Consider the following 15045-nt stretch of genomic DNA (forward strand, 5'->3'; position numbering starts at 1 on the left):
ATTGAAAATATGTTTTGAAAGTGTGGCTTTTTGAAAGTGGAATTTGAACCTATTCTTAAAGATAGGTTCTTGATTAATAAGGGGAGCAGGGGTTATGGGGGAAGGCAGGAGAATAGGGATAAGAAAATATCAGCCATGATTGAACGGCGGCGCCGAGTCGATGGGCCGAGTGGCCTAATTCTGCTCCTATGTCTTATGGGCTTATGGAAACTCAATCCTGTGGAAGCAGAAGTTCAGTGAGACAAGGTGATTCACAGTATAAGAATCATTTGGGAAGATTCTGAGGAGAAATCCACAGACACTCACTTGGGATCAGAGCGGAGTACATGGGCGAAATTCTCCGTTATCGGCGGAAACTCCGCCGATCGGCGCAAAAAACGGCGCAAATCCCACTTGCGTCACGTCATAAAAATGGGCCGATAGTCTGCGGCCCGAAATGGGCTAGCAGCGACGTAACGGGATCCGCGCTTGCGCAGTGGTTCACGCCGTGCAGCGTCATACGCGCTGCACGGCGTGACGGCTCATAAGGCCGCGCAGCTCCCCCCCACCCGACCGGAACAGCCGACCGCAACACCCGACTTGATGGCTGGCCGTCGCTCAGCCCCGAGGTTCGAGTCACGCGATGTGGAGGCGCTCCTGGATGCGGTGGAGCAGAGGAGGGACGCCCTGTATCCCGGGCACGGCCGCAGAGTTGCCCCACGCCACAGCCGGCGTCTGTGGAGGGAGGTGGCAGAGGCCGTCACCGCTGTGGCCCTAACACCACGGACAGGCACCCAGTGCCACAAGAAGGTGAACGACCTCGTCAGAGCAGGCAGGGCGAGTCTCCCCCATATCCCCCATATCCCCCATATCCCCCATATCCCCCATATCCCCCCTCCCCATATCCCCCCTCCCCCATATCCCCCCCTCCCCCATATCCCCCATATCCCCCATATCCCCCCTCCCCATATCCCCCCTCCCCCATATCCCCCCCTCCCCCATATCCCCCCTCCCCCATATCCCCCATATTCCCCCCTCCCCCATATCCCCCATATTCCCCCCTCCCCCATATCCCCCATATCCCCCATATCCCCCCTCCCCCATATCCCCCCTCCCCCATATCCCCCCTCCCCCATATCCCCCCTCCCCCATATCCCCCATATCCCCCCTCCCCCATATCCCCCCTCCCCCATATCCCCCATATCACCCATATCCCCCCTCCCCCATATCCCCCCTCCCCCATATCCCCCATATCCCCCTCCCCCATATCCCCCCTCCCCCATATCCCCCATATACCCCCTCCCCCATATTCCCCCCTCCCCCATATCCCCCCCTCCCCCATATCCCCCATATCCCCCATATCCCCCCCTCCCCCATATCCCCCCCTCCCCCATATCCCCCCTCCCCCATATCCCCCCTCCCCCATATCCCCCCTCCCCCATATCCCCCCTCCCCCATATCCCCCCCTCCCCCATATCCCCCATATCCCCCATATCCCCCCTCCCCATATCCCCCCTCCCCCATATCCCCCCTCCCCCATATCCCCCCCTCCCCCATATCCCCCATATCCCCCCTCCCCATATCCCCCCTCCCCATATCCCCCCTCCCCATATCCCCCCTCCCCCATATCCCCCCCTCCCCCATATCCCCCATATCCCCCCTCCCCCATATCCCCCATATTCCCCCCTCCCCCATATCCCCCATATCCCCCCTCCCCCATATCCCCCCTCCCCCATATCCCCCATATCCCCCCTCCCCCATATCCCCCATATCCCCCCTCCCCCATATCCCCCATATCCCCCCTCCCCCATATCCCCCCTCCCCCATATCACCCATATCCCCCATATCCCCCCTCCCCCATATCCCCCATATTCCCCCCTCCCCCATATTCCCCCCTCCCCCATATCCCCCCCTCCCCCATATCCCCCATATCCCCCATATCCCCCCCTCCCCCATATCCCCCCCTCCCCCATATCCCCCCTCCCCCATATCCCCCCTCCCCCATATCCCCCCTCCCCCATATGCCCCCTCCCCCATATCCCCCCTCCCCCATATCCCCCATATCCCCCATACCCCCCATATCCCCCCTCCCCCATATCCCCCCCCTCCCCCATATCCCCCATATCCCCCATATCCCCCATATCCCCATATCCCCCCTCCCCCATATCCCCCATATCCCCCCTCCCCCATATCCCCCATATCCCCCCTCCCCATATCCCCCCTCCCCCATATCCCCCATATCCCCCCTCCCCCATATCCCCCATATCCCCCCTCCCCCATATCCCCCATATCCCCCCTCCCCCATATCCCCCCTCCCCCATATCCCCCATATCACCCATATCCCCCCTCCCCCATATCCCCCCTCCCCCATATCCCCCTTATCCCCCCTCCCCCATATCCCCCCCTCCCCCATATCCCCCATATCCCCCCTCCCCCATATTCCCCCCTCCCCCATATCCCCCCCTCCCCCATATCCCCCATATCCCCCCCCTCCCCCATATTCCCCCCTCCCCCATATCCCCCCTCCCCCATATCCCCCATATCCCCCCCTCCCCCATATCCCCCCTCCCCCATATCCCCCCTCCCCCATATCCCCCCTCCCCCATATCCCCCCTCCCCCATATCCCCCCTCCCCCATATCCCCCCTCCCCCATATCCCCCATATCCCCCATATCCCCCATATCCCCCATATCCCCCCCTCCCCCATATCCCCCCCTCCCCCATATCCCCCCTCCCCCATATCCCCCCTCCCCCATATCCCCCATATCCCCCCTCCCCCATATCCCCCCTCCCCCATATTCCCCATATCCCCCCTCCCCCATATCCCCCCTCCACCATATCCCCCATATTCCCCCCTCCCCATATCCCCCATATCCCCAAGTGAATCCAGCCCTAACCTTAACCTCTGCAATGCACGCGCAACCGATGGCGTGCATTCATATACCTGCCTAACACTGTTGCCTTTTACCCCTGCCACCACCCCCCCCCCCCCAGGAGAAGCGCGCACACAACAATAGGGAGCATGTGAGGACTGGAGGAGGGCCCGCTGATGAGAGGCCACTGACCGTACACGAGGAAAGGGCCCTGGAACTGGCTGGCGGACCTGAGGACCGGGAGGTTGCTGATGCAGAGGTCGGGGCCCCACGAGCAAGTGAGCCACCAACAGCCCGTCCCCATATCACCCCTCCCCTATATCCCCCTCTCCCGTATCACCTGATCACTGCCTGATGTCTAACCATGCATGCTTCATTGTGTATCGCAGGACCAAACGTCCAGGCACCCATCCCCGCAGATGCAGACCACCCGCAGGATGCCCCTCGGAGACCACGGGAGACGGAGAGACCCGCACCCTCCAGCATGCGACGCCCGCAGGATGCCCCTCGGAGACCACGGGAGACGGAGAGACCCGCACCCTCCAGCATGCGACGCCCGCAGGATGCCCCTCCGAGACCACGGGAGACGGAGAGACCCGGACCCTCCAGCATGCGACGCCCGCAGGATGCCCCTCGGAGACCACAGGAGACGGAGAGACCCGCACCCTCCAGCATGCGACGCCCGCAGGATGCCCCTCGGAGACCACGGGAGACGGAGAGACCCGAACCCTCCAGCATGCGACGCCCGCAGGATGCCCCTCGGAGACCACGGGAGACGGAGAGACCCGGACCCTCCAGCATGCGACGCCCGCAGGATGCCCCTCGGAGACCACGGGAGACGGAGAGACCTGGAGCAACAGGGAGACGACACCCCCGTCACGTGCGGGAGCGACCACCCAGCGATGAGGGGGGCAGCCACAGGCCCCCGTCACATCCGAGCCAGGACACCACTACCCAGGACACCACTATCCAGGACACCCCTACCCGGGACACCACTACCCAGGACACCCCTACCCGGGACAGCACTACCCGGGACAGCACTACCCGGGACACCCCTACCCGGGAAGACGAAAGACCGGACAGTGACTCAGAGTGGATGGGTGGAGACGAACCCCCACCCCAAAGTGCCATGGACTCAGAGTGGGACGAAGAGCACGACACAACGCCACTGCTGTCACCAACACCCTCCACCATCGCAGAAACACTCACCACGGTTGGGCACTTTAGTGATGAGGCGTCTGGTACACTCACTGGTGCGCACAACACAGCCGTCCCGGTACAGCAGGTGGAGGTAGGAGCAGCAGAGGGACCGGGCGGTCGGAGGGCAGCCCAGGCCAAGCGAACATCTGCCGCCCAGATGGATCCCGGGTTCCTGCAGTTACCACACCCACACATAGATCCGATGCAACCACCGACACGGAGACGAGCGAATAGGGTGACGGGTGGCTTGCGGCGGCTGCGGTCGCAGGTGGAGGAGTCCACCCGCGTCCAGGAGCTGGGAGTGGTCCCGGTCATGCGTGCCACCCAGGCTGACACCGCACGGGTGGCGTCCGCGGTGGAGGCAATGGGTGCGACGGTGTCAGACATGGGGAACGGTTTGCGAGGCCTGGGGCCTTCCGTGCAGGCGGCGTCTGTGGCCCAGGAAATGGCTGCCCTCTCACAGGTGGCCATGAGCCAGTGCCAGCGCCAGATGGCAGAGGCGCTCAACGCCATAGCCCAGTCTCAGCAGGCCATGGCCCAGTCTCAGCAGGCCATAGCCCAGTCTCTGCAGGCCATGGCCCAGTCTCTGCAGGCCATGGCCCAGTCTCAGCAGGCCATCGCTGAGGGCATCGGCGCCAGTGGCCATGTGCGAGCTGGCGTCGCACTGTCGCAGACAGGGTTCGACAACCCCCTGGGCTCCATGGCTGCAAACCTGCAGACCCCTGTCGATACCAGCACGGGCCTCCAGGACTGGCAGCGCCAGATGTCGGGGGCGCGTCGGATGGCCAGTCCGTTCGCATCCCCCACCCATGTAGAGGCCTGGGGGCCATCGGGCACCCCGAGGGAGGAGGAGGTGGTGTGGTCCGTCCCGGCTCCCTCCGTAGGGGAGGTCCCGGTACACCGCGACACCTCGGACTCCCCCCCTTCCGTCCCAGGTGCATCGGGTGGGCAACGGGCAGGACAGGCTGGCAGCCGCAGCCTGGCCCATCTAGGCCAGGACGCCCCAGGAAACGGCCGCCAAAGGGATCCAGTGTCAGAGGGCAGGAATCACAGGAGTCCACCTCCAGTTCTGCTGTACCGTCTGGGGAACCACGTAGACGTAGTCAAAGGGCCCGTAAGGCCAAACAATTAGACACTGAGTAAGTTGGCACGGGTGCAGGGCACAGATGAGTTTTAGGCGCTAGGGCATGAACTCCTTTGGTTATTAAAGTCAATGTTACACCTACCGAAGCTGCCTTTGTGCTCTGTCCAAAGTGTGCGGGGGTGTCATGTACGTTGAGCGCAAGTGTGTGTGTGAGGGGTGGTCTTACCTCAGCCCCAGGTGAGTCTGCCCCCTTCCCCCTGGGCCGCCATCAACATCCCCCGGGCAGAGGACGGGACCGTGCGCTGCAGTGTCACAGCCGCATGCAGGGATGGTCCGGGTGGATGGTGGTACTGTGGCCATGGGTCAGACATAGTCCAACGATGTAGAGCCAGGAGCTCATCGGAGGCGGGTTGTCATCATTCTCCATGGCCTGCGATAGACACGCGTCCACCCGCAACTGGGTGAGCCCGGCCCGTTGTGCCGCCGGTGGATCGGCAATTGGGAGTGGGGGGGTGGTGTGCATGCGGGTGGGGTGTGTGGGGTTGGGGAGGGGGGTGATGGTGCTGGGTGGATGGATGGGTGGGGGGTGTGGGTCGTCGGCTGTTGTCATGGTGTGCGGTCTGTGGCCATACTACCCGATTCCCACGCCCATCTAGTCAGTGAAGCGGGCGACTATCAGTCTGTCCCGTGCCCGCTGGGCCAGCCGGTAACGGTGGACAGCCACCCGTCTGTGTCTACCCCGTCTGCCCTGACCATTGCCCCCATCCCCCTCATCTGGGGAGGACTGGGCCTCTTCCTGCTGCTCCTCCACTCCGCCCTCCTCTGCTTGCGGCACATCGCCCCTCTGCTGGGCTATGTTGTGCAGGACGCAGCACACCACAATGATGCGGCCGACCCTATCTGACCGATACTGGAGGGCGCCCCCAGAGAGGTCCAGGCACCTGAAACGCATCTTCAGCACGCCAAAGCACCTCTCGATCACTCCCCTTGTCGCTACATGGGCATCATTGTAGCGGTTCTCCGCCTCATTGCGTGGCCTCCGTATAGGCGTCATCAGCCACGATCGCAATGGGTAGCCCCTGTCGCCCAGCAACCAGCCCCTCAGCCGGGGATGGCGTCCCTCGTACATGCCGGGGATGGATGACCGCGACAACACGAATGAGTCGTGTACACTGCCTGGGTAACGGGCGCAGACGTGCAGGATCATCATGCGGTGGTCGCAGACCACCTGTACGTTCATCGAATAGGTCCCCTTCCTATTAGTGAACACGGCCCTGTTATCTGCAGGTGGCCGCACGGCGACGTGCATCCCATCGATCGCGCCCTGGACCATGGGGAACCCGGCAATGGCAGAGAAGCCCACGGCCCGGGCATCTTGGCTGGCCCGGTCCACGGGGAAGCGGATGTAGCGGTGCGCCATGGCATAAAGGGCATCTGTCACTGCCCGGATGCACCGATGCACCGATGTCTGCGATATGCCGGACAGGTCCCCACTCGGTGCCTGGAATGACCCCGTTGCATAAAAGTTCAGGGCCACCGTAACCTTGACGGACACGGGGAGAGGGTGTCCCCCGCCAGTGCCACGCGGTGACAGGTGTGCCAGCAGGTGGCAGATGTGTGCCACGGTTTCCCGGCTCATCCGGAGTCTCCTCCTGCATTCCCGGTCCGTGAGGTCCTGGTATGACTGCCGGGGCCGGTACACACGGGGCGCCCTCGGGTGCCTCCGTTGCCGTGGGGCCGCGACGTCCTCCTCCCCCTCCTCGTCCTGTCGGTCAGGTGTCCCTCCAGCCTGGGCGGCTGCCGCCTGCCCCTCTGCGGCAGCCTGCGCCGCCTCTCTGGCACGCTCCTCCTCCTCCTCCTCCTCATCCAGGGCAACATAGACATGAGCGGCTGCCACCACGGCGGCCAACATCGCTGGATGATCTGAAAACATGACGACCTGGTGGGGGGGAGGGGAACGACGACATGTCATCATTGCCCATATCCCCTCCTCCCCCCAGCCAGGTGGCATGGACCGCATGGGTCCAACTGTTGGAGGCTGGCACCTGGCCAGGTGGACCAACTCATTTGCCCTCCCATCACCCACCCCGGCACGGACCCCCTCCCCAACCCCCAACCTCCACCCCGGCACGGACCCCCTCCCCAACCCCCAACCTCCACCCCAGCACGGACCCCCCCCCAACCTCCACCCCGGCACGGAACCCCTCCCCAATCCCCAACCTCCACCCCGGCACGGCCCCCCCCCCCAACCTCCACCCCGGCACGGACCCCCTCCCCAACCCCCAACCTCCACCCCGGCACGGCCCCCCCCCCCAACCTCCACCCCGGCACGGACCCCCTCCACAACCCCCAACCTCCACCCCGGCACGGACCCCCTCCACAACCTCCACCCCGGCACGGACCCCCTCCACAACCCCCAACCTCCACCCCAGCACGGACCCCCCCAACCTCCACCCCGGCACGGACCCCCTCCACAACCCCCAACCTCCACCCCAGCACGGACCCCCCCAACCTCCACCCCAGCACGGCCCCCCCCCCAACCTCCACCCCGGCACGGACCCCCTCCACAACCCCCAACCTCCACCCCGGCACGGACCCCCTCCACAACCCCCAACCTCCACCCCGGCACGGACCCCCTCCCCAACCTCCACCCCGGCACGGACCCCCTCCCCAACCTCCACCCCGGCACGGACCCCCTCTCCAACACCCAACCTCCACCCCAGCACGGACCCCCCCCCAACCTCCACCCCGGCACGGACCCCCCCCAACCTCCACCCCGGCACGGACCCCCTCCACAACCCCCAACCTCCACCCCGGCACGGACCCCCCCCAACCTCCACCCCGGCACGGAACCCCTCCCCAACCCCCAACCTCCACCCCGGCACGGCCCCCCCCCCCCCAACCTCCACCCCGGCACGGACCCCCTCCACAACCCCCAACCTCCACCCCGGCACGGACCCCCTCCCCAACCTCCACCCCGGCACGGACCCCCTCCCCAACCTCCACCCCGGCACGGACCCCCTCTCCAACACCCAACCTCCACCCCAGCACGGACCCCCCCCAACCTCCACCCCGGCACGGACCCCCCCCAACCTCCACCCCGGCACGGACCCCCTCCCCAACCTCCACCCCAGCACGGACCCCCTCCACAACCCCCAACCTCCACCCCGGCACGGACCCCCTCCCGGCACTCCCCCGGAGCCCAGCCTACTCTAACCACCCCCCCCCCCCCCCCCCCCCCGCCGCACACACACACAAGCCGAGACACACCTCTCCTCAGGCAATCAGTCTGCGGCCACGCCATTTCCTGCCCAGAGCCAACCCCCCAGGCCGTCACTCACCTCCTCGCTGGTCGGCGTGAGCCTGGAGCACCGGGTCACGCCGATGAAAAGGAGGTTTGATTGACGTCGACGTGAACGGTCATCACGTCGACGGGACTTCGGCCCATCCGGAAGGGAGAATATCGGCAGGCCGAAAATCGGCTGCCTTGCGCAGACCCGTGACATTCTCCGCGGCAGCGGCGCCATTAACGCCCCGCCGACTTTTCTCCCTTCGGAGACTTCGGCGGGGGCGGGGGCGGGATTCACGGCGGCCAACGGCCATTCTCCGACCCGGCGGGGGGTCGGAGAATGACGCCCCATGTTTTTCCACAGCCAGCTTGTGTGGTTAAGGGGGTACTGTGTTATTTAGACCATTGCAGCTTAAGATGTACATTGTAATCATGGTAGTCCAGGGTAGCACAGCTCCAGGGTCCCAGGTTCGAATCCCGGCTTGTCCATGTGGAGCCTGCACGTTCTCCCTGTGTCTGCGTGGGTTTTCTCCGGGTGCTCTGGTTTCATAAGAACATAAGAACTAGGAGCAGGAGTAGGCCATCTGGCCCCTCGAGCCTGCTCCGCCATTCAATGAGATCATGGCTGATCTTTTGTGGACTCAGCTCCACTTTCCCGCCCAAACACCATAACCTTTAACCCTTTATTCTTCAAAAACTATCTATCTTTATCTTGAAAACATTTAATGAAGGAGCCCCAACTGCTTCATTGGGCAAGGAATTCCATAGATTCACAACCCTCTGGGTGAAGAAGTTCCTCCTAAGCTCAGTCCTAAATCTACTTCCCCTTATTTTGAGGCTATGCCCCCTAGTTCTGCTTTCACCCGCCAGTGGAAACAACCTGCCCGCATCTATCCTATCTATTCCCTTCATAATATATGTTTCTATAAGTTTCCTCCCACAAGTCCCAAAAGACGTGCTGTTAGGTAATTTGGACATTCTGAATTCTCCCTCTTTGTACCTGAACAGGCGCCGGAATGTGGCGACAAAGGCATTTCACAGTAACTTCATTGCAGTGTTAATGTAAGCCTACTTGTGACAGTAAAGATTATTATAAAGATCATTATTAATTCTCTATAGTTTACCGCACAAGAATGCTTGTGGGAACTCACCCTCGAATTAAAAAGACCGGGACCTGCAATCCCCTGTCCCACAGCTGCGTGTTTCCTGGCGACTCCCTATTTGGTGGAGCGGTATTCTCTATTTCTGCTGCTATCAATGGGATTTCCCATTGAAGACACCCCATGCCACTGGGAAGCCTGCAGGCGGGGGTGCGTTGCCAATGGGAACAGAGAATAACAACGGCTGGAGAATTCCGGCCCACGTCTTTCGGACTTGTGGGAGGAAACCGGAGCATTTGGAGGAACACCATGCAGACACAGGAAGAACATGCAGAGGCCGTACCGACAAGTGACCCAAGCCAGGAATCAAACCTGGGACCCTGGTGCTGTGAAGCAACAGAGCTAACCACTGTGCTCCCATGCCACTTTTATCTGCCTACTCTCTCTCGGATCCTGGCAAGCCTCCGTCAATGAAATTCAGGGATATCTTTTAGGAGAACCTTGTGATCCGATTCTATAATTACGATGCATCCTTCCCCTCTCAAAGCTAATCTGCATGGCTCCCTTTTAGACTTTCAACTTCATTCCATCTTGAAATTAAATAGGCAGTTAAACTCTAACCATTTACAAATCTTGATATTTTTAACATCTTACTGGGACTTGAGAGACTAAGAGACAGATTTGCCGATTTAGCAGACCTTTGCTTGGATAAAGTACCCATTTACAAGCTACCCTTGTTTGGGGCTGGGGGTTTGAGGTGGTGCAGGTATGGGATCGAGTCAGGCCGTCCGCCCCAGAAGAAGATGGGAGGCCACTTGATTGCCAAGGCTGACTTTGTTCTCTGAGACTGTATCCCAGTTCTTTTCGGACCGCTAGTCCTCACCCCATCACACCCCCATCCACTCTTCGTGCTACCTCCATGTCCCCTGCCAATTCAGTGCTAACACTTCCAACTCACCCCCATGGCCCCTTATGTTGCCCATGCCAACTCAATTCCAACTGATGTTGCCAGCCAGCCCCAATGGTCCTTCATTCCTTCCAATCAGGTTCTCTGCACCAGTGTAAACAAAAAAACGGGGGCTGGATTCTACGCAGCCCCACGCCAAAATCGCATTCGGTCACCGGAGAATCACTCGCGCGTGAATTAGGCGGCGTGGCAGGGGGGGCCATTGCCAGAGGCCCTCCCAGCGATACTCCGGTCCCATGGCCACCCTGGTAGGGGCGGGGGGGGATCAAGCACCGGGGTGGTGATCGGGCAGATCGGGGCAGAACGGGTAGCATTGTGGATAGCACAATTGCTTCACAGCTCCAGGGTCCCAAGTTCGATTCCGGCTTGGGTCACTGTCTGTGCGGAGTCTGCACATCCTCCCCGTGTGTGCGCGGGTTTCCTCCGGGTGCTCCGGTTTCCTCCCACAGTCCAAAGATGTGCAGGTTAGGTGGATTGGCCGTGCTAAATTGCCCGTAGTGTCCAAAATTGCCCTTAGTGTTGGGTGGGTTATGGGGATAGGGGGGAGGTGTTGACCTTGGGTCGGGTGCTCTTTCCAAGAGCCGGTGCAGACTCAATGGGCCGAATGGCCTCCTTCTGCACTGTAAATTCTATGGTACTATGATTCTATGATCATATGGAGCGGCGTGGGGCAGATCAGTGGGACCTTGTTTATTGGTCCATGTCCGCTGGCTGAGTCTGCCATCGGGTTTGGTGCGGCTGCTGGAGGCCGCCGCTGTGAGCATTCGCGGACTCAGAACCGGAAGTACGGGGGCTTGTATCCGCAGCCAAAGCTGCATGAAGCTCCCCGGGTCCCTGCCAGCCCCTTGAAGGTAAGTGAATTAATCTTTCTTTTTTTTAGGAAAGTCTGGAGTGAAACGCAAGTGTTTTTACACTGGCTTAGGGACGGAGCCCCATTTTTGGAGAATCCAGCCCAAGGGCTCTTATGAATGAAAGTTCAGGGTGCTAGAAATGGGGATGGTAATCCTGGAATTGGGTCCCACTTACTATATTTAAGTGACTCCATAGCCCTGCCGACTCCACCTACCGATTGTCAGCACAGATACTTCTGCAACTGACTTCAAGTATGAGTACCTTGCACCTTCTTCCCAGGGAAGCAACCAAGTCCCTTTTACGTCTTTAACAATGCCGCTGTCAGCAGAACCCAGAAATTGCCATATGACTCCCCTTCATTCCTTACCTTTACCCTAACTCAAAGACATGTCATTGATTTAAAGGCACTACGTGAGGGGCAGCATGGTGCTGAGGACCTAAGTTCAATCCCAGCCCCGGGTCACTGTCCGTGTGGAGCTTGCACATTCTCCCCGTGTCTGCATGGGTCTCACCTCCACAACCCAAAAGATGTGCAAGGTAGGTGAATTGGCCAAGCTATACTGCCCCTTAATTGGAAATACTAATTGGATACTCTAAATTTATTTTTAAAATGAGTAAAGGCACTACATAAATAGAAGTTGTTGTTTTGGGTGTCAAAATATATTCTTGCGGAAATTATCACTTTTGTGAATCTTCTTTTAATATCTGCATATTGGTTATCTTTCAGCACGCATCAGTTCTCCAAAAGTAAGAGTAGAAACTGGGGTCGGCTCCATCTCCATTATATTGACCGCTCCCAACAAATGGAAGAACAACAAAGCTATTTCACTGGCAGAGGTTTTCCAGGAATTAAAATACAATTTGTCTGTTATTAATAGAAAGACAAAAAACACGGTAAGAGAAACTCATACATTTGATACCAAGTCAGTTGTAAAAACATTCACACTACTGAATAATTCACAAAGCAAATGCTTGAATGCAAAGAAATTGCATTGGCCCACAACTCCCAATTTCCAAGGCGTCATACCCTAGTCGTACACCAACAAAGTGCTAGCATCCCCCTCCCCCGGATGTCCCCATATTGCCAAATAGTTAACCAGGAAAAGTTAGAAGAATTAAAACTACTAGCTTCGGGGTAGTATTGAACCCCTCCCCCACCACTACTCTCCCAACCACCGGATTACCCCCCCCCCACTGCCCAACTAAGCCCCATCCCAAAAACGCCCCACCGCCGATTGCCCTCCTGACTGTCCCTGCCACTCCTCCAATTGCCCTCCTAACACCACCCCCTCTGACTGTCCTCCCTACCTCCTGACCAATCCCTGCCCCCCGACTACCCTCACAGACCTCCCCCCCCCCCCCACCCCCTCATTGACCACCTTAACCCCCGCCCCCAATTTCCACTGGCCACCTGGCCCTCCTTGACCACCTGAGTCCCCCAACGAACATCATACCTCGTCCCAATAACCACCCAACCCCCTCTCCCCATCCGAATCCTACCCACTAACCTTACACACTTATCTTCTCCCTGGCTTCTCAAAGTGGCTGGGACCTTTAAACTTACCTGCTTTATAGCAGTTAGTGCCGTAAAAAAAATGTGTCGCTTCTTTTCCCTCGACTCTCCTGCACTCGACTGAGAGGATTCCTGAACAGCTGCAAGGTTCTATGTGGGAAGGCCGGCCGAGAAAGATACAATGCATTTCCATGTAAATAAATAGGAATGGGGTTGCAAATCCGGCTGTGACTCCCAGTCCACGGAGGTTACAGCCATGTTACATAGGCTACTCTGAGCAATCCAATTTGCATGACAAAGATGAGGCTACAGTTCTTTAAAATTATTATGCAATTGTTTCTTCTTTTCCAGCTCATTTTCCTGGAAGGTAGTAGACTTAAAAAAGTGGATGCTCTGGAGCACGATACCACCTATTGTGTGACTGCCCAATCAGTGGAGTATTCCTTTTACAGAATAAGTCAGCCATCTGAAATTGTTTGTGTGACAACACCAAAAGGTGAGAGTGTCATTCTAAATATGAAATTATATAAATCAATCAGTGCAAGATTGTTTCACATATGCATGCATTGATCATAACATTACATTGCAGAGACAATTAAGACAACTGCACCTTGTGCCAGACTCTTTACTGTAACCATAGAATCCCTGCAGTGTAGAAGGAGGCCATTTGGCCATTCATTCTGCACTGACCCTCTGAAAAAGAGGATCCCACGCAGGTCCACTCCCCCCGCCCCATATCCAAAATCCCACCTAACCCGCACATCCATGGAAACTAAGGAGCAATTTAGCATGGCCAATCCACCAAACCTGCACATCTTTGGACTGTGGGAGGGAGCAGAAGCATCTGGAGGAAACTCACGCAGACACGGGGAGAATGTGCAAACTTCACACAGTCATCCGAGGCTAGAATTGAACCCGGGTTCCTGGCACTGTGAGGCCACTGTGCCACCATCTAATCTAATTTCTGCTTTTTCACAGTACCCTTTAAATTCTTTATAACATACATATCCAGTGTATATTTAATGCTAGGATATGCCAAGTCTTTGCAGCCTCACTGCAGCGAGTTTCCCCATGGCGGATACCGCAAGCAGACGATCCCGCGTTGACTTCAGTGGGATCGGAAGATCCCATCAGTGTGAAGGGCTAGAAAATCCCACCCATAGTCTCTGCTTCAAAAGCTGTTGATGATAACTCGTTCTATGAAAAGGGCAAAGGGAAGGTCGGTGATAGGATGGATGACAGGAGCGTTTGAATGGCAAAAGCTTTAGTCTGAAAGGGCCAAATGAAATGGAGATGGGGCAAGAAAAGAGGCAAAGAAACAAAAGATGTACCTAGAGAAAGTGGTCGGAATTCTCCGGCCGTTTTCCGACATCAGGGGCGAAATTCTCCTACCCGCCCCGCCACATTTCTGCGCCGACCGGCCGGCGGGAGTCTCCGTAATACCGGCCGGTCAATGGGGTTTCCCATTGTGGGGCAGCCCCACGCCGTCGGGAAACCCCCGGGCGCCGGCAAAACGGAGACTCCCGCCGGCGGAGAATGACGCCCCAGGTTCTCTGGCCCTCCAGGCAGTGCACCCTCGCACGCTGGATTCATGGTGGCTTCAATGGAAATTACCATCGACAGCGGTAGGGACAGAGAATCCTGCCGCCAGAGAATGACAGGGCGCCTCCCGCTGCCAAGAAACACGCGACTGGGAGGCCAGAGAAACCCTGCAAGCTTCCTTTGTCCCTTTTCCCAACAGCCCCTTGGTCAAAACATATTGCGGCCAGAATTCTCCGGTCGTTGGGTGGCACGGTAGCACCAGGGACCCAGGTTCGATTCCCGGTTTAGGTCACTGTCTGTGCGGAGTCTGCACGTTCTCCCCGTGTCTGCGTGGGTTTCCTCCGGGTGCTCCGGTTTACTCCCATAGTCCCAAAAGACGTGCTGTTAGGTGAATTGGACATTCTGAATTCTCCCTCTGTGTACCCGAACAGGCGCCGCCATGTGGCGACTAGGGGCTTTTCACAGTAACTTCATTGCGGTGTTAATGTCAGCCTACTTGTGAGAATAAAGATTATTATTCTACCTTGCTGCTGGCAGCGTAACCCCGCCCACGGGTTTCCCGTCAGCGTGGGGTGGCTTCAATGGGAAATCCCATTGACAAGCAGCGGGAAAAGAGAATCCCGTCGGCAGCGAACGGCGCGCCGCT

At 58.9% G+C, this 15045-nt stretch overlaps 1 protein-coding gene across 1 annotated transcript in view; it reads left to right on the top strand.

The window, feature by feature from the left end:
* Positions 1–15045, top strand: part of LOC140410893 (uncharacterized) — a 61985-nt gene that overhangs the window by 36784 nt on the left and 10156 nt on the right. Inside the window, exons 4-5 of the mRNA XM_072499665.1 lie at positions 12072–12238; positions 13209–13353. Of these exons, the coding sequence (XP_072355766.1) occupies positions 12072–12238; positions 13209–13353 (312 nt within the window). The remainder of the gene's footprint in view (positions 1–12071; positions 12239–13208; positions 13354–15045) is intronic.

The sequence above is a fragment of the Scyliorhinus torazame genome, chromosome 4 (genome assembly GCF_047496885.1).
Source record: "Scyliorhinus torazame isolate Kashiwa2021f chromosome 4, sScyTor2.1, whole genome shotgun sequence".
Lineage (NCBI taxonomy): Eukaryota > Metazoa > Chordata > Chondrichthyes > Carcharhiniformes > Scyliorhinidae > Scyliorhinus > Scyliorhinus torazame.